The sequence below is a fragment of the Zingiber officinale genome, chromosome 1A, assembly GCF_018446385.1.
Source record: "Zingiber officinale cultivar Zhangliang chromosome 1A, Zo_v1.1, whole genome shotgun sequence".
In the NCBI taxonomy this organism is placed as follows: Eukaryota; Viridiplantae; Streptophyta; class Magnoliopsida; order Zingiberales; family Zingiberaceae; genus Zingiber; species Zingiber officinale.
The window spans coordinates 176,029,884-176,056,729 of NC_055987.1; the positions used below are offsets into that span (position 1 = coordinate 176,029,884).

A 26,846-nucleotide genomic window follows, 5' to 3' on the forward strand; every position below is an offset into this window, starting at 1 on the left:
CTTCGCCACCTGTTGTGAACGTTTCCCGATATATCTTGGTGGCCAGTGGAAAAATTTTATGAGACCGGATCGATCATCCCCAGAACTAGTTAATGAGACTAACTGAATTTATCAATTTTTTTTTTCCTTTCATGGAAAGAATTAACATCACTATGAGTAAATTAAACTAAACCTGAGAGTCCATGCAAAAGTATCTTCATGCTCATAGAATCATATGATTTGGGTCCTCAATGGTTTGACTTTGATGTGATAATCTAAGCCGCAACTTCCATCTATGGCAGAGGATACCTCTTCCAAGACGATTTCTAGTCATAGGGTGCAATTGGTATCCAACATAATATTCCATCTACTTAAAATGTTAAAATGCCATATATCGTCGACTTCAATCACTTGAGTTAATTTAGTGGTTTCTTAATTGAGGATCACATTTTATCGTGATGTTAGATTGATGACCAAGAGCTTAAATCCCGAAGTTAATCGAGATTCTTTTATATAGCCAAAACTCAATTGATCGTTAGGAGTATACTTGACAGATTTTAGCTTCTTGAAAAATAAACATATTTTTACGATTACAAATTTATTATATATTTTGAAATAATATTAATATTGAAAAATAATACCAGAAGCTTAACTGGATCATTTTTCATTCTCGAAGTATTCTTTGGTTTTGTTGTTGTATTTAAAAGGAACACGAACAATATAGCCATCCAAGCAAGATATACTTTTGTCATCTAATCTAAAAAAAAATGGCATTTTGAAATCCAGATTCATATTGATTAAAGTTATAAATTCTTCAGCGACAATGTAATATGACTTGCCACAAAGAAAATGAATGACCACATTCGACCTAATTGTATGGATTACATGCTTATCAAAAGTCCTCTTAAACTGAAGACCAAAAAAGAATGCTAAGACAAGATTGATCAACAACACCGGCACACGATGACATCCAAGCAAGTGTAAGGTCTTGCTCTTGCTTGGAAATCCTCCATAGTTGGCATAGCTTCTAAATCTCGTATGTTGTGACCAGAGCAACAGAAGGTGTACAAGTTTTTGCAGATGCCCTTGCTAAAGGGATGAACCTTTTCTGGAATTCCCCTAAAATCATTGAAGGGAGCTGTGATATGCTTCAAAATGAAACCATCATCAGCGGAAGTAGATAGAATGATAAATTGATACCTCAAGTACAAAATGCGTCGCCTTCTCACCGTCTCGTAGGTAGTCTGATTTGTCAAAGCTAAATAGCTGAGGTAAAATGCATTAAAACAGTGAAATTAGTGGGATATCTAGGTCATGTGCAAGTCATTTTGAAGAGGCCCATAATTTTTCAAATAGGATTGATGAAGAAAACTTGGAACACCAACATGCTAAATCAAACAACTTTGGTTGATAGCTTTCTTTTATAGAGGATTGCTGGTTGTGTGGTTTGAGTGTCAAAATCAAACATGCAACATGCCAAGATAACAGTATATTGTGTGTTTCTTCTAAAACAAAGTGGTAATAAAAATAAATTTGTAATATGGAAGATATTAGAAAACATTCCCAGTGAAGTGCCTGTATGAAGAGAATTGTATGAGATAGATCCAGTGCAAACTACAAATGCCATATAGCTTTTCAACTAGTGACAAGCAATCAACTGATGGGTTTCAACTCAACAAAGATCGACTTAAAATTTTGTTTCGTGGAGGAAATTATTTTAAGGGTTCTAGAAGCCACGAATCAGATAGATAACAAATTATATTTTCATGCTTATAGTCTATGTTTATTTAGTGATTCTTGTTAACCCTAGAATCCTATCCTAAGCCTCTTGTGATCCTTGGATAATCTGTAATAGGTTTCTCCACCTTTCACACTTAATCCAAGAGGAGAAAGTATAGAGGATTCCGGAAGTAATCTACCTAATAGATCATAGGTCACGGATTAGAAGCCTGGGAGTAGTTGAACCATGTAAACGCTTGTGTCTCTATGGTATGTGCTTATGTTTGCTTATTTTCCATTACTAACTTTGTGTATGTGATTTGTTGGGACCGCAACAAGAGTATAGACTTCTTACTCCAGGCATGAACAGTATGCCCACCATGTAGCTGTCTTATACCATGAGGCATTCTCTCACCAAACTTCTTGTCCCTATGATGCATTGAGTCATAGGCTCTCTTTCTTATCATCCTTCTCGCTTTTACTTATGTAGTCCGCCTCCAACCATCTCCCTTTAAGCTTCTCATTCCTTAGATACACCTAGCCCTCGACTTTCTTCTCGTGTCATCCTTCATACTTTGCTTATGTAATCCACTTCCTAGGCGCATCCACACTCTCATGCTCCTCGTCTTGTGATCTCTTGGGTGTCTTATACCACCCTTCTCCGATCTACATGGACCTAAGCTATCAAGTAAACACGACCCTGACCACGCAAGTCATCTCCAAGTATAGTCCATCGAGTCCATGCATACTCAAACTCATATCAAATCACATGGTAAAGTCTAACTTAAATCTTTTGCCTAAATATCAAAACCTATAGTCACACCGGACCACTTAGGACATGATTGCACCAACACACATTTCTTTTGAACATGCAAATCTAATTATGGTACATAATTGAGTATATAGTTTGTAAGACTTTGATAAGTTAGGGCGATCAAATGAGATGTCAAGACAGCATTGTGATACAGTGAAAATGGAACAGAAACCTACTGATCTTACCTGTGAAAGAGGAGCAGCAGATTGAGAAAGATGAGACAAAACACCAAAGTAGCTAAGAGCACTATAACAATGAAATCCTTCCACCTGATAATGGCATTCCAAGGAGACAACTTAGCATCCCAGCATTTATAAAGGTCAGAAGCTTATATTAATTGTCATAACCATAACCTGTGTTGTATTTCTGATTAAAAATGTAAGAAGATCAGAGATAGCTAGACAATGTTTCCTAGGAGATGAGCAAAAAGGCAATTAAGACACTATTTATCAAGAAAAATCTTACCAAGCCTTCTCAATTTCTGAGCGCAAATAGGAGATGTATAATACAACTGTCCAATAGCAAAGGATTGTTTCTAGAAAAATGTACCACCTAAAAAATGGAAAATTCAATCAGCTATCAACCAAGAAAGTCATTGTTGAAGTGGCATGTGAAAAGGTGAGTTCAGATAACACTAAATCGATATTCCACAAATCAGAAAATAGTTCCTTTCAGGTGTGTTAGCAATATCAAGGATTGGCTGACTTCAAACATAGATCTATGCAGCAGGAGCAAAAAATAATTTTCTTTACAAAAAAAGGCTTAGACAATAAACAACTATAATAATCATTAAGCACTAAAGATCATCAATTTGCAAAAATGACAACTGATCTAATTTTACAAGAAAAAGAAAATATAATTTTAGAGTAATGTTAAAGTGAAGTCTTATGGAGGGACCAATTCTAACTCTTTAATAATTTAAAAACTAGAAAGATATATTTATAGGCTCAATATCTGTCCATTAATGATCCACTTTTACCAATACCAAAAAACCATATAAGATGAACACCAGATGAAAAAAAAAGTCACTACAAAAAGGTGAAAAGACTCTTTAGGATAAGAAACTTGCTATCCTAACTGAAACAACTTGATGGACTGGGAGCAGTGCTTTTAATTAAAAAGCTTGCTTAATAATTTTAATCAACTCCTAGCTATAGTTGACATAATTTAAATAATCTTAATTAAATTAATTTAAAAACTTACATTAATAATTTCAATCAACTCCTAACTATAATTAGTATAATTTAAATAATCTTAATTAAACTCTAATAAAACTATCATATTAATTCAATATATATTTTAAAAAATTATTTTTTAAATATTTAGATTACTTTTTTAGTTTTAATTTATATATGTTATACGACACGATACGGTACCAAAACTGCATTGTTCCAGTCTACAACCGAAACCTCGGCACCCGTCAAGATTTTAAACCTTGTGCACGACACTTAAAGTCGTATGTCAAAGAAAAACTGAAATTACCAGCTTGCTTTATTAGCTATAAGGTTAATAAATTTGCCTTCATCATTTGCTCTTGCCATAAAAATAACTTGGAACCAATGAAGAACATGAATGGTTTCCCTCTCATAAAGGATAGCATGGTGCACGAAACTCCCATCAATGCGGGGTCTCAAGGAAGGGTCTATTATACGCAGTCTTACCTACTTTGCAAGAGATTGTTTCGGAGACTTGAACCATTGACATCTACGCCACACGACAGCAACTTTATTATTGCGCCAAGGCTCTCCTTCTCACGTGTGACAAATTTTAGTTTTGTTCTACACACTATCCACTAGCTCTGTTATTTTCGCAAGACCAAAGTAAACAATGAAAAGAGGAACTAAATATGATAGCAGAATTCAAAAAGCCACAAGGAAATCACCTTGATATCACAGTGGAAAGCATAAAGTGAAGATGGATTGTGGGGGGAAGAGAAATCTATGACCGAATTCATTAGAGACATAAAGATGCTAAACCTTCTTGCATAATGGTAAATATAGAATATAGAAAAATTAGGTATAGGGATATCTCTTGCCAATGTTTGACTTCAAAAAGGAAAGTGTTGTTAGAATCAGGTTATCTAAAGGACTTTAATTCCCCAACTCCATGAATTATAGAGACATTCTCAATATTCAATTGCAAAAGATTGACCAGCTCAAGTAATGCCAAATAATTTCATGAGTATGGAGTTGGATGTCGTAAAGAGAGTAAGATGATCAATGCTCCAACATGATACTGGTGGACTCACCAAAATCGACAATGATTTCCTTGTCCAACACAAGTTCCTAACCACACACAGTGATGATCAAATTGAAGGATGCATTTGTCACAATCATGGCAGTGCTTTGCACGTGGAGGCTGCAAATACACAACCAAATGTTGGAAAAAATTTAGATGCCAGATGCTGAAGAAACTTAACAAGAAAGTAAATAAATTGATAATAATTCCGATAGATAGGAACACAAAAAAATTCACATTAGCATAAAGATCAGTGATAATTTTTTTATGCAAAAAAAAAAAATGGTGGTGCTTTTCCATCAGTTTCAGTAATATCCTAAACTAATACAACTAGTTTCAAAGAAACAGATTGCACAAATGCAACAATAACAACCAAGTTTTTTCCCAGCAGATGGAGTCGGCTAGATTGCACAAATGCAATTTAAAAAAAAAATAAAAATAAATATAAGAACAATAAACAATGAAAGTACAGTCCATGAACTAATACGATCAAGAATTTTGGGGGCTAAATTAATAAGACAAACTCAAAAAAAGAGCTCCAAACAGTCGAACTCAGAACAACATGACTTATTACCTATGTCTAAAGGAATAAGAATTTTGAAGGTGTTATATATATAAGTTATTAAACACAGCCACAGTAACTTTGGCATTGCATATAATCAAGAAAAACAGATATTACATTATACAAACCTTTTAGGCATTTGAAAATAGGAAATAGTCTAAAACAGTATTTCCAAACATTAATGAGCCAAAAAATTTATAGGGAGATAGGTATGATTAGAAAAAGGTAATCAAGGGATACCTGAACAATATTGCAGTAAGTGCATGTCCAATTTCTGTTCAAACAAACAAAAAAAAACAGGTTAACTAGTAAAACAAAATATCTAACATAATCATTCTTGGTTGTCAATGTACAGATCACACTTACTAGGTAGAGAGGCAAATTTCAAATGATTATGCAAATGATAAAATCCTAGGAGAATATGTAGAAGTAACTTGGCAACAACAGACAAAATGTATTCATCTCCTCTTTGAAAATTTATATCCACCTTTGCCTTTCCTAGTGTTTATTGAGCCTTGAGATTTTTTTCCATCTAAGACTCTATGGATATAAACAAAGGCTAGTGGAGTGAATATATTGTTGTATGCCTGTTATGAAATAAATTGGTACTTGACATCATTATCAGCTTGTGACTCATTCCTTGATGATCCTCCATCTAAAAGCTCTAACCACACCCACCCAGTCTATCAAATGATGGGCTGATGACAATTGATGATCTGAAATTGGGCTTAAGTACATAGACAAGGATGTTCATTAATGTAAAACTAATGTAGTTAAAGTACTTCGTGCATCACTCATGACAAGTTCATAGGCAAAAATGCTGATTAATGTAAAACTAATGTAGTTACATGCTTTGAACTGGACAATTTTCTTATTGGAAAAAGAGAGAAAAAATGTTTTTATGCATCATCTCCACTCTAGCACAATAAAATGCACATGAATGTGTACCACAATAGACACATATTACATCCATGTTATCTTTTTACGTCCTGCATGTCCTCATTGTATTTTCATCACTCTCTTGTTGTCCATTCTATATCATATTTTTCCTATGATACGAACCAAAACACACTCAGTGATAAACATCCATAAAAGATGAGCAAAAAATAAGCAGCGCATAATATGATATTCTTACTGCAATACCTGATGGCGGATCCAGGAGGATACAGGTCCATAACAAGCTGCGACCATGATGATGAAGTCAAGTGGGTAGTTTGTGCTTCAAGATGATAGTTGGTCATGGAGTGAATTATATTCCCATCTCTTGAGTTGGACTGCCTTTGCTTGATCATTGAAAAAAAAAAGACAAAGAAGTAAGGAGTCATGTTTCAACTGCATTAACATAGACATGGCCTATGGTCTTACTTCAAAATTGAAGACGGGTTGTTAAAAGTGGTTGGCATTCCATTTGCTGCCTTCATTGCGTCAACAACATAACTAATACATGAGAATGCAAGAGTCATCAAAGGACATTTATGTCCGACAAAAAAAGATGGTTTTAAGGATGAGAAGTATGATAAGACAATATGTTGTTACCCTGGTGAAGAAGAAGAAGTATAGAAATATTGAAATAATGATGCTGCAAAAACCACCAAGTATGCTGCAGTATACCTAACAATGGGAATCCAAGGTGGAGAATCACCGTTAAATAGGAGAAAACTAAATCTGAAAGGAATGTGGCCAACACAAGTAACAAAAGAAAATAACAAAAAGTGAGAACACTACAATTATCCTTATGTCTTTGGAATGTAAAATAAATATTATAACCATGAATCACCATAATTTAGGAATAAGGAAAAAAAAATTATCTAAAAACTTATACAACTTGGAATTGTGGCAAATAAATGACACTTGCATTTATGTCAAAGTAGTATAATTTTACTTTGTACTGCATGTAAAGATAATTAGTAAAAGAGGAAAATAAAAAGCATACACAGATAACAAGAGAGCATTTATCCAGCATAGGAGATTCCCGTACCCTAACTTGGAAACCATAGAAGACAGATCAGTAGACCTTTTCATCAAGGTGTGTTTCACATAGATTAAGTACATAAATGCCCTAATTGCACTTCCTACAAAGCTAACTGAAAAATCAAGAATAAGATTACTTTTGTACTTGCAGTTCTCAAGTGGAAGAAGGTAATGATCTATCATACTAGTTAAGGCATTTCACCATACAAGAATTAAGAACAGGCCAATATAAAGCTAGTTTCCCTCACATCCTTATACACTAACTTTTACTGTTCAACAATTTGTGGTTTACATACAGCACTTTAACCTGACGTTAGTCAATCATAAAATCTATAATGCCTCATTCTTGTAAGATAGATATTTTTCTAATTTTGATCTGGGGGTTAACCTATTGTAACATTTATATCAATGAAAAATTTAGAATAGAATATTAAATTTGAAGAAATAGATTTAGTTAAGTCAAAGCTAATTGCATTATGTCAGCTTATTTGGTCTTTTCATATTACTTATTCTTTGAGCAATTTTGATATCCCCATGGCAATCCCAATTAACTGAGAAATTGACAATGTTGAATATTATCTCTATTAGGTGGGTTTAATTGTAAGTCGTACATATGAATACGAACCAAACTCGTATAAAGTGAACTAACTTAAGTTTATTGGGTTTCGAGTTATTAGATGCGGATTTAATGTCTAGAACCCTTTAGTCTGATTCATTATCATCTATGAGTTGATAACAAATTAGAACCTCTATATAAAGAATTGTTCCCCAAGAATTTAGGTGATATTGAGAGAATCTTCGTTCCCCATTAACGAGAGTTTGTGACATAATCAACCCTAATACCTTTGGAAGATCTCTCCTATTGCTTCCACCTCTTCTTTCTTCCACAGGGATTCTTAGACAACGCTAAAAGACAAGGATCATGGCTCTACAATCATGTTCTTTGTCATGTTTATGCTTTTATTCTCTTTGCCATGATATACGATGAATAGGATCCATGCTTATATGTTCTTATGTTTCTTATTACGAGTTCTCTTCGGTTCATAGAATTCATGCTGCTTAGGACTTAGGATTCATGAGAACTCTCAATTGGTATTGTCTAATTGTTTTTCATGGCACTACTATTTGTTTTTCATAGATCCTTTGTTTTCATGCTAGATTCAATTTTGCTAGTTGTGATCGTCAAACTTTTGTTAAGAAAACCTAGGAAAGGTTTGATCTTCTAGGTTTTTCATAATTTTCACAAAGAACACTAAGAATAGCGGGGAACTACTGGCGTCTTCATGAAGAACCACCCTATTCAACCTAATTTTAAATCAAATCGCGATGAAGTAATTGATTGCCAAGGTTGGGCAATCGATTGCCAAGCCTAAATCAATGAACAGAACTGAAGGGAATTGATTGACTCAATCGATCCAGACACCAATCAATTGCATTGATTTTTCAATTGATTAGCACAACAAGATTGAATCACAGGATCGTTTTTCAATCAATTATAGGTTCGATGGTAGTCGTCAATCGATTGATGATTGTCACCAATTAATTGAAAGCTTTAAAGTTGAACATAGAAGCGATTGGAATCAATTAAAGTTGCCCATCTTGCAAATCGATTAACATCTTTAAATCGTGACAGAATCGATTGGAATCGATCAACCTATATCAATCGATTAGAATTTAATCCAATCGATCACCAACCTTTAAATTGTGACAGGATCAGCTTAATCGATCAGTCTGATCGATTGCCAATACAGAAATAATTATTGAAGGATTTTTGATCGATTAAGGTTGGCATGAAGTCTCAATCAATTGATGAGTTAAATGTCGAATACAAAAGGTTTTGTGATCGATTAGCCAGATTGATTGGTTTGCACCAATCGATTGGTACTCATCATCAATCGATTGATGATCCTAAAGTCCCATATAGACTTTCAAATCAATTGGATCATACCAACCGATTACCATATAGGTTTCAATCGATTGATAAACCTTATTTTAAATTATCAAGGTTAATCAAGTGCTTATATGTTCGGTTAAAACTCCTATGGGTTTCTTGGATATATCTACATACGTGCTACGAAACTGTACTATTGTGTCAACCCAAAAGAAGGCACATGAGATAGGTTTAGTACATTTTATGTCGGTAGATGTATATCTATGCTAAAAGTAATTGGTCCAAAAGGAAAATTATTTTTATGCCAGATATATGTTTCCAAGTAGCCTACAACTATGGAACAAAATTTATTTTGTTTAGATCACAAAATATGTTGGTCCAAAGGAAGGCATATGGTGTAGCCGATTAAGGTTGTTGTAAGCTATGGCACAATTTATAACTCATATAAAGTGTCAAATTATGCGCATAATGGGTCAGTCCAAAGGAAAGCTCATTATATGGCCAATTAAAATTTAAATTATATTAGAAAGTACCGCTAACAAATTATATTTTAGTCCAAAAATACAATGTTGTATTAGGTATCTCATAAAGAACTCATTTATATACATTTAAAATTTTATTTTATTTGAATAATCTTATGTATACATGTTCTTGGCTTTAACTAAATCATGAGCTTACACTATTTTTCACTCTTTTAATTTTAGTACAATCTGTAACTGCCAGTATTAATAACATCCCCACACATTCGAATTTTGCTAGATAAAAAGAGTACGTTGTCGTAGTCTTAGGCTGCATAGACTTCGACTATGCATTGAGGTATAATCATCCTGCACCTATGACTAGTGCTAGCACTATAGAACATAGGGCAGAATTTGAAAAGTGAGAGCGATAGAACCGCATGAGGCTTTCCATTCTGGTACTAATTAAAGGCTCAATAACTGAGGGAGAGAATGCTAAGAGTTTCCTTAGCCAATTAGCAAACCGTTTCATGATAAATGAAAAGGTCGAGGCTACCACACTTCATTCGAAGTTGGTAACCATGACAAAAGAAACATCAAGGCGTACATTATGGAGATATCCAATATAGCCACAAGTCTTAAAGCACTTAAACTCGATATGTCTGAGTCTATATTAGTGTATTTGTCTTGATTACTCAAAAGGAAAAGTGGAGCTCAATGTGTGCAAGAAGAGGAGAGACTAAGGCGTGAGACACCTGAAAATGCTCACCTAGAATCTAATTCTTAAGGTTCGGACAAGAAGAGAAAGAGGATCAATAAAGCAAAGGGAAAGCAAACTACAGATTCTAGGGGCTTTGGTCATAAGGAACATAAGGAGTCCATTTGTTTCTTTGGTAAGAAGAAAGGTCATATGAAGAAAGACCGCCCCAAGTACGCCAATTGGCATGTAAAGAAGGGTAAATTTATCACTCTTATTAGTTTAGAAGTCAATTTAGCTAGTGTACTCACTGACACTTGGTGGATAGATACCGGTGTCACTACTCAAATAAGTGTCAATATGTAAGGTTACCTCAGGAGTCTACTTTCGCTTGATGATGAAAGAGGGAATGGAAAGAAAGCTGAAGTCGAGTCGATTGATATTTTTAGGCTTTGTTTAGGAATTGATGTCTTTCAGGATTTGGAAAATATATTTATTGTACCATCTTTTTAACGGAATTTAATTTCAATTTCTTGTTTGGATAAATCAGGATATTCTTGTTCATTTAGAAATGGAATGTTCAATATTTTCTTATATTCAGTGTTGATTGGTAATGGTTCCTTGGTTGATAAGCTTTATAAATTAAACATCATAACTTTGTTGACAACGTGGTTATGCATAGTATAGGTATGAAATGCCAATTGACTAACGATAATTCATCCATGTTATGGCATAAGCATTTAGGACATACATCTAACAACATCTAGAAAGGTTAAAGTCACATAAAAATCTCAATTTCATATGTCTGCATAAAATGTGTTAAAGGGAACACAACTAACAAAAGGAATAAGGGAGCAAGTCGATATAGTGACGTTTTGGAGCTGATGTTTGTGGATCATTCCCTAAGGCATCTTGGAATGGTCGATCATATTTTATTAGCTTCATTGACAATTAATTCGGCTATCTATACTTTATTCATGAAAAGTCATAATCTTTACACATGTTCAAAATTTCAATAGCTGGAGTTGAAAATCAACTAGGTAAGAAAATTAAAATCGTCTGATCTGACCGTAGAGGTGAATATTACAGTCGATATGATGGATCAAGTAAACAACATCCATAACCTTTTGTAAACTACCTTGTTGAGTGTGGAATTATGCCTCAATATATTATACCTGATACACCCAGTCAGAATGGTGTAGTTGAGCGACACAATCGTACTCTAAAAGATATGGTAAGAAATATGATGACTTTTACTTCTTTACCTAAATCTTTGTGGGGTGAGACATTTAAAACTGTAGTTTACCTACTTAATATAATACCTAATATGGTAGTAACTAAAATCTTATTCGAGATGTGGACGAGTAGACAACCCAGTATTAGGCATTTATACGTAGTTGTCAGCTAAGTCTTATAGATCTAATGAAATGAAAGTGGACTCAAAAATAGTTAGCTACAATTTTGTAGGTTAGAAATCAATGAGGTATAAATTTTATAATCCCTCTAAGAGATCCTTCTTTGAAATGTACGTCAAATTCATTGAGGATAGTGGGGTAATAAAGTGAGGGATGTAATTTTGAGGAAAGCGTTAGCGATCCTCCTATGGTCACTACTAGTGCAATCAGTAGCAGTGCAATTATCATATCGCACATTATGGATATTGCACATCGGAGTAGTGGGTCAAGATATTACCATGTCATCTCCAATACAATTGGAGGAGTCTACCACTCAAATTGAGGTATTGCCTCATATTGATGAGCATATACCTCAACCACCTCAAGCACGAGTGCCTTTAAAGTTGTCCATAAGGAAACGGAGAACCACGACTTCTCATGATTGTGTTTATCTCCAAGAGTATGATTTTAACATAGGGTTGGAAAGTAATCTGGCATCTTTCCAAGAAATCAAACAATGCTCTAACTTGAAAAGTGGATTAACGTCATACAAAAAGAGTTGAAGTCTATAGCAGACAATGACATTTAGAAACTTGTCGAATTACCTGAAAGTTCGAAACCTGTTGTAAATGGATATTTAAAACCAAGACTCATCTTGTTGCCAAGGGATTCACCCAGAAAAAAAATATTGATTATAAAGAGACTTTCTCACCCATGTCACCCATGTCGATGAAAGACTTCCTTAGAGTAATCATGGCACTTGTACCTCACTATAATTTAGAGATACACCAAATGGGCGTAAAGACTGCGTTTCTTAATGGAAACATTGAGAAGTCTATATATCGTGCAACCGGACAACTTTGAGTTCTCAGACTCAAAACATCTAGTATGTAGATTAAAAAAGTTTATTTATGATTTGAAACAGGCATCCAGTCAGTAGTATTGAAAATTTGATCAAGTGGTCATCTCGTGTGGATTTAGAGAGTTGATCAGTGTATATATATCAAGTTCAGTGGGAGCAAGTACTTGTCTTGTATGTGGATGACATATTGCTTGCGAGTAATAATAAGGGGCTGCAGCATGAAACTAGTTAGTTCTATCTGGTATATTTGAAATGAAAAATCTTGGTGAAACATCCTTTGTTTTAGACGTACAAATCTATCGTGATCGTCAAGAGGTACTCTTATGGAAAAAGAACTCATCTACTAGGAGTCTGTATTTATTATTGCTTTATATTAATAAAGACAAACACTTTATTTTAATTATAATACGTACTTAAAGTTCAAAATATTAATGGAAATTTTATTTGTTTGTTGACTCTCTGAAATAAAATATCATAATTTACTGTTGTTTAGCATTTAGTGTTTATAAATATGATGTAGATTCCATTTGGAATCATAAGGCTTGGATCATGATTAGCTAGTGCAGCTTAGCATAAAGTTTTAACAAATATGATCAGACTTTTTGAGTCACTTTAGGACCAGTTGAAAATTGATATGTATTGATTATATTTCATGTAATTTCTATACTACACATCCGCATCTTGATTTATGTTATTAATTGTTGGGGCTTGTTGGCATATATAGTAGCTATGACCTCTTTAGTCTTATACCAATGAAATTGATTGACCAAATTAAGTTTAATATCAACTAAGGTTTTACTTGTATTTCATATATAATTCACATTTAGCACAAGTGGGAGATTATTGAATATTATCTCTATTATTAAGCGGGCCTAATTGTAAGTCATACATATGAATATAAACCGAACCCGTATAAAGTGATCTAACTTAAGTTTGTTGGATTTCGGGTTATTGGATGCAGATTTAATGTGTAAAATCATTTAGCCCGATCCGTTATCATATATAAGCTGATAACAGAGCGAAACTTCTATATAAAAGATGGGTCCCCAATTGTTTAGGTGCTCTTAACAGAACCATCATTCCACATTAATGAGAGCTTGCGACGCTGTCAATCCTAATACCCTCGGAAAATCTCTCTTGTTGCATCTGCCTCTTCTTTTTTCCATAGGGATTCTTAGATGAAGCTAAAGGACAAGGATCATGGCTCTGCAATCAGGTTCCTTGTAGTGTTTATGCTTTTATTCTCTTTGCCATGATATACGATGAACAAGATCCATGCTCATATGTTCTTATGCCTCTTATTACGAGTTTTCTTCGGTTCATAGAATTCACACGGCTTAGGATTCATGAGAACTCACAGGTAATCTTCCAGATATTCTACATTATAATAAATTATCATGCATGACCATTAAAAAATAAAGTCAGTTAAAGCTTAATTACTTCATATTACTATTGAAATTCCTGTGACTTTAATACCTAATTAAACGCACTGTACCATTTGAAGAAAACTTCCCAACCTGCTGCAGTGATATAGCTCTAGGAGGGAATCCCTATTATTGAAAGTATATAATTTAAGCAACACGTACATGCAAGCTACTGGACATACATAGAAATTCCTCAATCCAAGTAACACCCCATGAGAAGAATGAACTCTGCACCTAAACAAGGGTTTCAGTGACGAAGTAATTGACAACGAGCTACCACAATTATTGTCTTGTTAATTATCGAAGAGAAACCAGATCACTGTTGGTGTGGGCTGCTGATCTCCGTCAATTATAGATTAATTGCCCTAAATAAGAAAAATACGAGAAAAAGAGTCAAGGACTTTGAATGCTACCATGGCTCCTCTCTGGTTCTGCGTATCAATGAGACATCGAAGAGGAAAACCACGCCCACGAAAATCACATGAAGAAGCACCATGGACAACTTCAAACCCCATGATAATCTATTCGCTGCGCAAGGAAAGAAATTTCCAAACCATGCATCAATTAAAAAAAATCCGCAAGGCCCGAATCGTACGCGCGAGGAAGATGTTCTACCACGGTCAGAGAGATCGGGAAAGATGAGGGAGAAGCGCTCCGAGAGCTTCCCACGAACGGAGGAGGAGACGCCGGCAGCTTCCATCAGTCTTTCGATCGATCCGAGATCCACCACTCTGAAGCGCCGATAGGTATACAAGTGATAAGGGCCGGGAAGCGAAGCTAAGGGAAGGGAAGAACGGGTTCCGTTGTGTGGTTTCGTAGGGAACAGCGTTCCGCTTCACCACGTGTCAATAGTCGATTGCCTTAAGAGAAGAATGTAAAATGTTTCAATACAAACAGCTGATCTCCGATAACAAGTGGGAACGGATCACTTCAGCAGGGATATCCTCTACTCAGGATCCTGAACTCTTGGAGACCCCTACTTATTCATTGGTAAGTAAATTATATCCTATCTATTTAACAGGTGGGGTCTAGCTCATTTCATCAATATATTTTAGGGTCTCCCCTGATCTAGGATCTGAGCTCCAGATAACTAACACATAAATACAATCTTGAAAATTCACCTAGTCAAATTGGTTACACGTGTAAGGTCGCGATGAGATGGATCGGGAGTAGTGGAAGGTCGCGATGAATTTGTGGGAACTGACTTGGAGAGGTCATATCGTAAGTGATCCGAAAGAGAAGACATCATAGCGTGGTGGCTGGGAAACCCTAGATGTAAGCCTATGCGGACGCGCGCACCATAGCGAAGGCGGCAAGTCTCTTGCTTGTTCAGTGGTTGACGTGGACAAAGGGTAGATCGGAGGGTATCACGTGGTAGGATGGATCCTCCAGACCACAAATGTAAGAACTAGCCTTGGTCCTCCATTTACATTGGTGGGATTTGATGGTCCACACTGTTAAATAGGTGGAACCATCAAATCTCACCAATCCGTCTATCTTACTCTGGTCAGGTGGTACACGATAGGAACTACTCCCATGTGATGAGGGCAGATCCTCTAAATTGCCTATCCTGCTCCACTCCTTGACTAAACAGATGGAGTCATCAAATCACACCAATACAAATGAAGGATCATGGTTGGTTCTTATATTTGTGATCTAGATGATCCATTTGGAGATGGATCCTCTGGACCACCTGTCCTGGTATGCTCCTGGATCAAGATGTGATCCTCTCTTGGACCAAGATGTTATCCGCTCCTGGAGCACGGATATGGATCGTAAAGTACAATCCAGAAGATGGATCAATTCATTTATAGATTGAATTTTATAGACCCTATCTATTATACAAATGAAATTCATAGAATTTTATTTATGAATTATTTAGAGAATTTTGACTGCCGCTCCTGCACCAGGAGGCGGATTGATGGGATTTGATGCCCTGGTAACACATCCGCAAAAGTCATAATAAAATTTCTAATTTTTATTAAGTCATCTGCTGATCAAGGCGCTTTGACTCTGAGACACCGAATTATTTTAAAACATTAAAAAAATACACTAAACTTATAAAAAAAAAAAAACTTAGCAATGATGCATTTATTTCTTATATACTCTTTGTCCAATCCGTTTTACGGATTTCATTATTATCCAAATCATCTGTTGAATGAATAGTTAACAAGAAAATATATTAAATATCATTTAAAAATATTTGATAAAAAATATTTGACACTTTAAAAGATTTGAATTTGTGCCAGATATGCATCGTTGTGTTTTTGTGATTCTTTTGAATTGTATTGTTTTTTACAATTTTTTTAGCCACGAAATTATATGTTCTTTCCACTAGAGATTTAATTTGACATGCCTAAATCCCTCAAATTCCAACCAAATAAGTACGTATACTCTCGGGGCCTTAATTTTTTTTTTTTAATTTTGAACCTCCTAAGATCATCAAGCTCTTTAACAGTAGTGATCAATTGATAATCACCCAATTGGAAGTGATTTTAATCGACTAGATTCAATTTTTGTCCACCAATCATTGTCAACTTTGATCAAAAGTGTTTGACGGTCATAAATTTGATAGTTATAAAGACATTAAAATTTTCTCCTAATTAGCACTATTGCACTTGTAGAATTCTCTTGGAATGAAACCTATTGTAAATGAGTGTTTAAAATCAAACGAGATTTGAAAAATAACGTTGAAAAGTATAAGGTTCACTTTGTTACTAAAGGTTTCACTCAAAAATAAGATATTGATTATAATTAAACTTTCTTATTTGATTCAATGAAAAACTCTTGTAAAATAATTATGATATTTATAACTCATTATAATTTAAAGCTATATCAAATGTATGTAAAAAATTATATTTCTCAATGGAGAAATATATAGGACTATATACATTATGCAACCGGAACACTGTAAGTCTAAGGACTCAAAACACTTAGTATGTAGATTAAAGAAATTTATTTATTATTTAAAATAGATATTCTATTAGTATTGAAATTTTGATCAAGTGGTTATTTCATTTAGTTTCAAGAAGAATATAGTTGATCAATTTCTTATTGCCATTAACCTCTAGTCAAGGTTGACCAAACTCAAATTGAATTTTGATATTTGATCAATATGTTTGATGTTTGAGCGATATGTCAAGTTAGTCAAGGTTGATAGAATACTTGATAGTTGACCAATATAGTTGATGGTAGAATGAGATGTCGAGTAAAAGGGGAGATTATTGGAGAGAGATTGTTAGCACAATTGACCTCAGGTCAAGATTGACCAATCTTGGTTTGACTTTTGATGTTGATGGTTAAGCAATAAGTGAAAAGTCAAATAGGTTAAAGTTGATTACATACTTAACAAAGGTGAAATCTAAGTGGATCACGATTGGCTAGACACTTGACATGAAAAGTGAAGCTTATGTGGGTCATGAAGGACCAAACACTTGGTATGAAAAGTGAAGCTCAAGTGGCTCATAGAAGACTACATGTTAGACATATGTGAGAAGCCCTAACATTTCATGAAGGAAACGAATGTTAGGCACGAGAAATGAAGCTCAAGTGGGCCAGGGAGGACTACATGTTAGGCATATTTGAGAAGTTCTAATAGAACATGGAGGAATCTAATGTTAGGCATGAGAAGTGAAGTCTCAAAAGGTCAATGTTGATTGGATGTTACGCGTAAGAATAAAAGTCCAAATAGATCAAGGAGAATCAAATATTTGGCAATGGTGAAGTCCTAACAAGTCAAGGTCGACTAAATAAATATTAGGCATGAGAATGACTATAGATCAAGGAGGACTAGATGTTTCACAATGATGAAGTCTTGACAAGTCAAGATTTATCGAATGTTAGGCATGACGATGAGAAGTCCAAATAGGTCAAGTAGGTTCAAATGTTTAACAATGGAGAAGTTTTAGTATATTAAGGTTGATCAGATAATAAGTAGGTAAAGTCTTAGTAGGTTGGAGCCAATTAGATATTAGGCAAGGTGAGAGTTCAACCTTAATAACACTAAAATAGAAGTATCAATTAATTGCTATAGAAATAATATTGACTGCTGAGCTTGAAATCTTGAGTTTGGGATTTGAGGGGGTTTAATGAGTTTGCGGAGTAATCAATCGAGTGTTAGGTATAAGCAATTGACTGATGCATTAGTTGAGTGGTGCACTTGATTAATAACACTGCTGGAGCAAACAGAGAGTTTCCAAGTTTATTCGGGAACTCGACTATTGATGCAATAGTTGATTAATAGTGGTATAACAGCCAACATGTTGTCCCCGATGCTAAGTTGGATGGAGCTATTAGGCAAAGCAACGCTTGATTCTAACCAGACAAATCTACTAATGGAGCTAGCAGTCGATTGTTATGCGATTTTCAATCCTGACTTGAAGCTTATATAGGAGAATTTCTTAGAAGATATTGAACACTTGTTTTTGGCCAATTCTTGGAGGGTTCATTGGTGATACTAATGCATTGAAGACTTTCAAGAAGCTATCCAAAGCAACAAGAAAGTGAACAAAGTAAGATTCACTTATAAAGTTGTTTCATTTGCATTGTATTCACTAATATTTGTATTCTTCTTGTATTTCTTGTAAGAATAGGGATTGTAAGAGGTTTCTCCTCCTTTGGAAGGTATCCTAGAAAGAGAAAGTATAGTCATTTTACAACTAGGAGTCTAGGCCATAAAGTGAGAATCGGGGTTACGTTGCAAACTATGTAAAAATTGATTTATTGTGCTTGTGTTTTATTTCTTATATTTATTTTTGTTGCCTACTAATTTATTATAAATGAGCATATGAACGATCAATCAATCGAAGAAAATCGTCATTCACTCCCCTCTAGCAACATCATCCGTCCCAACACAATGTATAAACCTCAAATTAAGTGGAAACGAGTTTATTATATTTGTTCTATGTGTAGATGATATTTTGTTTGCAAGCAATAAAAAAGTTTGTTGCATGAAACCAAGTTATTTCTATCTATTTATTTTGAAATAAAGGATTTTGGTGATACATATTTTATGTTGGGCATATAGATCTATCGTGATCGTTTAATACTTAGATTATCACAAAAGACTTACATTGAAAAGGTGTTTAGTTGGTATGACATTGAAAATTTGCACTTGGTGACATACCTATGGCATAAGGTAACAAATTTAGCTTGCAGCAATGCCCACAACTAGAATTTGAAATAAAGGAGATGTAGAAATTACCTTTTACTTCAGTTGTAGGGAGTCTCATGTATGCTCAAGTATGTACGTGTTTGAATATAACATATATAGTGAGTATATTGGACGGATATTTTGGATCATCAAAAAATCATAAAGACGGTTATGCGGTATTTGCAAGGAACAAAAAATTTCATGCTCAAGTATCAAAAATCTAGTCACTTGGAGGTGATTGGATATGCAAACATCAACTTTGTTGGTTGCTTGAATAGCAAGAGATCCACTTCATGCTAACTTTGCCTACTTGCTAGAGGAGTTATTTCATGGAAAAGTGTCAAACAAATACTCAAAGTTACTTCCACCTTGGAGGCATAATTTATAGTCTCTTATATATGAAGCTTCCAACCATGGGAGATGGCTGTAAAACTTTTATTGCAGGGTTGTAGATTGTTGATAATATTGAGAGACATTGAGGATTAATTGTGACAATAAACCCATCGAGTTATATTCCAAGAATAATCATAGCTCATTGAAGTCTAAACACATTAACATTAAATTTTTTATGGTGAAAGAAAGAGTTCAAAATAATCAAATATCAATTAAGCATATCAACACAGACTAGATGGTAGTTGATCCACTCATTAAAGATTTGTCATCTAAGGTGTTTCATAAGCATGTTGATAGTATGAGAGTTCCTTTTTAGAAGTATTTGTTGGTGCAATCGACCTCTAGGGTTTCGATGTTTGACAATATACCTAAGTTTGGTCAATTTGACCAAGGGTTGATCCAAACAGGACTTGATGTTTGGAGGAGAGAAGTCTAGTCAGGACTAGATGACTAGCAAAGGTAAGTCCTACCTAAAGGATAGGTAAAGTGGAAGTCCTGGTGAGTAAAGCTAGGCCCTAGTGAGTGAAGCTAGGTGGTGGAAGTTTTGGTGAGTGAAGCTAGACCCTAGTGAGTGAACCTAGGTGGTGAAAGTTCTAGTGAGTGAAGCTAAGTCCTAGTGAGTGAAGGTATGTGATGGAAGTCCTGGTGAGTGAAGTCAGGTCCTAGTGAGTGAAGTTAGGTGGTGGAAGTCCTGGTGAGTGAAGTCGGGTCCTAGTGAGTGAAGCTAGGTGGTGGAAGTCCTGGTGAGTGAAGCCAAACAATGGAAGTCCTAGTGAGTGAAGCTGGGCAGCCCTAGGGGAGGTAACCCTAGGTTATATGTGACCGACTGGTTTCCGGTCGACCACGCATGGTCGACTGAACCAGCGAATCTTGAAATCTGTTAACAATGTCTTACTTTACTATTTTATCTATTGTGCTAACTCAGTGTTGCATGGAAGTCCAGCTAAGTCAACGGGCCGACCGGATAGCTAGCACGAAGCCCAGACAGGTCGACGGGCTGACCATATGTCTGACAAAATAGTAAGTTAAGATAAGTCACTAGAGGAGAGTGACTTGGTGAGGATGTGTTCCCCGTTTGAGGAAACAGTAGGCGTCGATCCAACTTAGATCCATTTTGAAAATCTAAGTTGAGATCTTGATTAGATTCTAGTCTCGAGGAGACGGAATCTAATTACTACTCTGTTTTTTATAAATTGTGCTAACTTTTATTTTTGCAGGGTAGTATAATGTTTATTGCCTCAGATTAATCTTTTTCTTGCAAGGAAAAAGTTGTGCTGGAAAAAGGGATATGGGCACCCGGAAGGGATCCAAGCGCCTGGAGCTGGTCCGGGCGCCCGGAATGCAAAATTCTATATCGTCGCAAACGTGGAGTGCGCTGATTGGCTGGGCCAATGTCACGGTCCAGGTGCCCAGAAGGGATCTGGGTGTCCGGAACTACTTATATAAGCAGTCTTTCACCAAGAGCTAAACACAACTTCTTCTACGATTGCTCCCTTGCGCGCTGCTCCAAAGACGCTCCTACGATACTACGAAGCTCCTCCAACAACCTGCGACTCAGTTTCATTTTCGTTGTTGTCGATATTTTTTATAATTCTCGTACTAAAAGTGTGTAATACTTTTATGAATTATTAGTGATTGTCCAACGAAAGCACTCTCACATACAGGTCTTGGAGTAGGAGTCGACGAAGGCTCCGAATCAAGTAAAATTGATTTGTTAGCGTTGCTTCAATTTTTTTGTTTCTGCTGCTTACTCGATTAAGTTTTAACGATCGTTATTCACCCCCTTCCCTCTAACGAACTTTACGATCCAACAATATTCATTTAGTAGAAGTCTATATTTGATATTTTATGCTTCAAAGTTTAAAGTTTAAAGTTTAAAGATGCATGTGCATATTTTATTTTGACAATTCTTAAATAAAAATATCATAATTACTTTAATTGTTTAGCATTTAATATTTGTAAATATAATTTTGAACCCTTTTGAGTAATAAAGAGAAAATCGTGATTGACTATTATTAATTAGTATATGGTGCGTGTAAACATGATGTTAGACCCTTTTAAATCATAAAGATGACTAGTTAAAAATAGGCATATACAAATCACATTCCATATAATTTTTATTCTACACATTCCATATTAGATATATGTCATTAATAATATTGGTATTATGATTAATGATTAACCTTGTTATAAATGTTATAAGATTGACCACTTTAATCTTATACTATGAGATTAATGGATCAAATTATTCTAAGGGGTATTTCTATCATCTAGTGGCATTGTTGAGCTCAATTAAAGAAATTTAATTGTGTTATGTGCATAATGACATGTAGCCTAATTGGTAGATTATTAAAATTTATTTATCCATTTGGTAAGCTTACATGTTTAAGTTCTAACATATGGAATTGTCATTACATATAAGTTCAATATAGTGGTCTAATTAATGTTTTAAACGTGGGTTGAATTAAGGGATATGGATTTTGTGTGTAGAAGCCTATTGCTCAGTTTATGTTATCATTGATGGGATGATAACCTAAATGAGTCTATGGTATATATAAAGGGTTGGGGTCCCCGAAGGGTTATTGTAATGGAACTTCTTCTTATCCCATCAAAAAGAAGATAATAGCTATTGTCGCCTTGAACTTTCAAAAGATCAACCTACTGAAACAAGGTTCTTGTCTTCCTAATCTTCATATTGTTCTAGCAATGATAATTCAATGGCAATGTCTCTGGATTCAAGTTCGATTTTACTATCGTTTTTCATTTTATTTTGTTTGAATTGTTATAAATCAACGATAAGATCTGATTTAGAATTGTTCAAGTCTCTATGGATTCATACATGAAGAACAATTTGTTGTTATTGTATTCGTTCATATAGGCTTTCGATGTAGCAAGTTAGGAGTTGTAAACCAAGTAAATCGTTGTGTCCATCTAATATGATTGTGTTTGTTTGTTTAGTTATTTTCATATGCTAATGTGTATCCTTGTTGAAACCTCAACAAGAGAAAAAGAAAATTTCATTTGCAGGTTAACTATTCACCCCCTTCTCTTTTATCGATCCTAAGTGTCCATTGCACTATCACTTGGTATCAAAGTCGGAACGCTTAGAAGGACTAATTATTGATTGAGCAACTAGATCAAGAGGAAGGAATAATGTTTGGAGATATGGTCGGATCACCTTTCAAAATTTGAAGGAGACTTCACAATTTGGAAGCGCAAAATAAGATATTTTTTAGTACAAATTTTGATATAATGGTTAGTCTTTAATATGGCTTCGAGTTACTTAGGGATGTAGATGGAGAAGAGACCGAGGAGCTTAGATGGACAAAGAATCAAAGAAAAGACTTCACGAAATGGTAAAGATAAGTAACATTATTTAAATGTCATTGTGTATAGATCAATTGAATCAGAGCATATCAATTGGTAAAATAGTTATGAAAGAAATTTATAGAACTTCATACACAAAGGCACTTCTGAGGCTAAATTGGCTAAACGGGATTTGCTAAGAAGCAAACTTAGCAACTTGAGGCTAAAAAAGGAAGAGTATGTGGCGAAGCTCTATTCAAGACTCAAAGAGATCTTGACAGAATTAAACAACCTTAGCAAAACAACGACAAATCCAGATATTTTGAGAAGTGCAATCAATGTGTTCCTAGAATGACAAAATGTGTCTATAATAAATTCTTTACTTTGGACTTCGCTACTATATAGAATGACATGAATCTAGAATTACCTGATTAGAAGAGAAAAGGTATAGATACGGGATATAGCCCTAGTAGCAGAACAAAAGTAATGTGACTTAAACTCAATGGATGATGATCAAGAAGCCTATATGATAAGAAAATGAAAAAATAAATAAATCTAATAATTTTGACAAGAAACAAATAGGCTTCTAAAAAAGAAGAAGAAGAGCTGACAAGTTAAATGCTTAGTCAAATCTTTAATTGTGACGAGGAAGGATATATAAAGATTAGTATCAAAAACTCAAAAAAGGGAAGGCCGAAAGAAGTCACAAACAAAAATCAAGGTAAAGAACCTAAAGGCCACCTAGAATGATACTTCTGAAGATTCAGAAGTTCATCACAAAGCCGGAGTTACTTTCATGACGATCCACAATGGAGTAGATAATCAAGATCAGAACACCTCATCCAACAAAAGTTAAGAGAGCACTAGTGAAGGGAAGCATCTTCATGTGAATCATGAAATGCTAAGTGAGATCTGTAACTTTCCTTCTCATTATATGAAACCATTAAAATGTTTTTTTAAATCTCTTTGAAAGGTAGAAACCGTTAAACTAACCTTAAATAAAATTTATTTGTTTTGATAATATGGATTGATTGCTAAATAACCAAACAAAGACCAACACTAGGTTTATGATTTAGAGGACCTAAATGTAATATTGAAAATCATAGTGGGCAAATTATAAAATTCTAAAAAAAATTATTTATAAAAAATATTTGATAAATCTTGTCGGCACAAATCTATTATAATAAAATTTTAGAAAACTAAGAAAATCAATTATAGGAAAATAAATTTTTTATATTTTAATGGTTGACTCGACTTCAAAACTTCATTTAAAAATTATAGGTTTTTTATAAAATAATTTTTCTGTGAATAACAGCATAATAACTTTTTATGTTCAAAATTTTATAATTTTTTAATAATATTTAATTTTTGATATTTTTTAAGAAAAATATCAATTTTAAAATCACATGCTAAAATTTTGAAAATTAAAGTCATTTTTTGATGGAGATTATTTTTCTATGACAATATGCCAATGGCATCTTCAAAATTTAATGATTTTTCAAAATTATTTTCTTAAAATGATTTTTAAAGAAAATTATGTAATAAACTAATTAGATTTAAAGTTAGATGCTTGTATTTTTAAAATGAAAAAATATATTTTTTTTAAAGAAACTTATGTTTGTAAAAGAATGGCATGCTAACTTTACATGGGAAAATTTTCAGAAATCTTCAACTTTTAAAAATTTTAAGACAATTTTTTTAAATTGAGATGCCTTGATTTTGAAAATAAAATTCAACTTCAAAAATAAGAACGAAATTAAGATGGACCTATTTTTTATTCCAAAAATTTTAATCCCTAGATCACCCCGTGTTTTGATGTTAGTTAGGTTGATATCTAACTATTATAGAATTGAATCTACGAGAAGAATGGATAGGGGAGCCAAGGATTAGATTCTTTTTTAAGGGAGAGATCATTGATATATTGAGTGATTTGACCATGATTTTGATGTTAGGAAAAATAAGTTTAAGTTAGGTTTGCTTTCTTATTTTATATGCGTGTCTAACCCTTTGTTCGAGAGGAGGTGAGGAAAGGGCTGGGGAAGGGAGAGTAACTAAGGGGAAGGGGAACTCCAAACCTTGTTTAGAAGAGAATGAATTAAGAAAATGCAAGGTAAAGAAGAGTAAATTTTAACCTTTCTTACTTAGGAAATGGAGAATTTTCTTACACCTCAATTGGGTAAAATTATCCCAATTTTATCCCTGTTTCATAATATTGATTCCCTTCCTCTCACCTTCGCGCTCTCTTCCTCCTCACACAAGCCCTTGCTTCACCTTCTCCTCTGTCTCAATTTCCCCCAGTCGTCGTGGCCTTTGCCATGCTCTTCTCTGCATGAGATCAATTGATGACTCAGCAGAAGAGAGCCTTCTCCGGGAGCAGAAGCAGTGGTGGCAGTGGCAGAGATGGAACCACTAGGAATAGCAACCAAAGCAGCGAAGCCTCCTGCAGCGCCACCCCGGTTTCCCCAGACAACTTTGACCTTATGAAGAAGGCTAAATCTTAGTTGGTTGCAGCCTGCACTGCACCTTGGACCAAGAGAAGAACGACCTGCAATACTGCTTCAACACTGACATGCCTCCGTGGCTTGCGGAGGAAAATGACAAGATGATCATCGAACAAGAGGAGCTGAAGCCTAGGTCTCTAGCTTCATACTAATTCATCATCTAATTATATTAAAATTGATCTCCCTATCATATTGATTCACTAATTCCTACTTGAGTTGTGTTTTAAGAAATGCTTGTAAAAAATGGGAAATAATGTTGGGAGACTTGGACAATATCTGAAGATCATAAAGCATTGCTTCATCCAATTAAAAGATCACTTAATTTATATTAGATTTTGATGTAAATTAAGTACTCTTGTTACTCAAATTCCTATCAAACTCCCAGTGAAATAAGACGTTTAATTGTCATGTCGATAGTATTGACACAAGGTTCTGAAGACATTTATAAGGAGGGAATTTGAGAGGAGTTGGTGAAAGAAGATCAGGGAGGAGAAGAAATAAGAGAAGAGCTGAAAAATATAACCTTACCTCGTCGGTGATGGTAATTTATAATTTTATATATTTAACCTTTGTTACCCTCCCTTTCCTTTCAAACAAAGTAATATATGTTATTTTAATAAATATTCACTCCCTCTCAAATAAAGGAAACATAGATACTTTACTTCTCCTCCCTTCCTTTTCCTTCCCCTCCCTTTCCATTTTGTTAATGAATGTTCTCTCATCCCATCCAAACAAAGGCTAAGTGTGTAGAGATTTAGAAGAACTCACAAAAACACATGATGACCCAGAGTTCATTGTAGTATAGAGAAGGGTGGTATTGTAAAATACCGGAAAAATAGGGAATATTAATAAGGGATTTTTCCGAAATTTTTTGAAATTTTTCGGGTATTTTTCGGAGCTCGTATGGACGAGTTAACGGGGACAAAAACGGGGCCCGGAAAAGCCTGTTTAGGTTACCCCGTTTAAGCGAGGAAATGTTTATATTTACATTTCCTTTTCTTTATTTTCTTTTATTTTCTTTTTCTTCCCTCAACGCCGAAACCACCCGACTTCTTCCCCCTGCCCTAACCGGCGCCGCACGAGAGGAAACCTAGACGCCGATCCCTTCTCTTCATTCTCATCTCCTCTCGGCACCTTCTCTACCCGACGCTGCCGCCGGCCGAGTTCCTTCTTTCCGCACGAAGTAGTGCAGCGATAGCCGCTTCTCCACCGCCGCACATCCATTTTCTTCTCTTCTCTACTGAGCCGAACCCCCGAGCGCCGGCCACTGTGCGGTGGATCTGAGCCACACCGCCGACGCCTCTTCCTTTGCAGAGTGTCGTCGCCGCACCGGACAGAGCCGACGCCACTGCCGGTCACCCCGTGCCCTAGCTCCGGCCAATCCTTCCTCGGTGCCCTAACTACGATCTAGAAGGTAAGGGGTTGCTTAGTAGAAAATTTGGGATTTTGGGTTGGATTCTTGATTTCATCCTATTTCGTTCAGTG

General features: G+C 35.0%; 1 protein-coding gene across 1 annotated transcript; it reads right to left on the reverse strand.

The window, feature by feature from the left end:
- Positions 1-747: 747 nt before the first annotated feature.
- Positions 748-14,799, reverse strand: LOC122038485 (protein S-acyltransferase 10-like). Its single transcript, XM_042598257.1, has 11 exons — positions 14,625-14,799; positions 14,423-14,537; positions 6,849-6,923; positions 6,678-6,749; positions 6,456-6,590; positions 5,553-5,586; positions 4,761-4,870; positions 2,978-3,064; positions 2,698-2,781; positions 1,180-1,245; positions 748-1,098 (listed from the first exon to the last, which is right to left on the reverse strand). The coding sequence occupies exons 1-11, from the start codon at positions 14,707-14,709 to the stop codon at positions 924-926; spliced, it is 1,038 nt and encodes a 345-aa protein (XP_042454191.1). The 5' UTR covers positions 14,710-14,799; the 3' UTR covers positions 748-923.
- Between the last annotated feature and the right edge of the window lie 12,047 nt (positions 14,800-26,846).

Coding starts and splice junctions, on each gene's coding strand:
- LOC122038485 (XM_042598257.1), bottom strand. CDS start 14,709: ATGGAAGCTGCCGGCGTCTCCTCCTCCGTTCGTGGGAAGCTCTCGGAG. Junction 6,591..6,677: donor AACCCGTCTTCAATTTTGAA/GTAAGACCATAG, acceptor GATCAAGCAAAG/GCAGTCCAACTCAAGAGATG. Junction 2,782..2,977: donor TCAGAAATTGAGAAGGCTTG/GTAAGATTTTTC, acceptor TGCCATTATCAG/GTGGAAGGATTTCATTGTTA.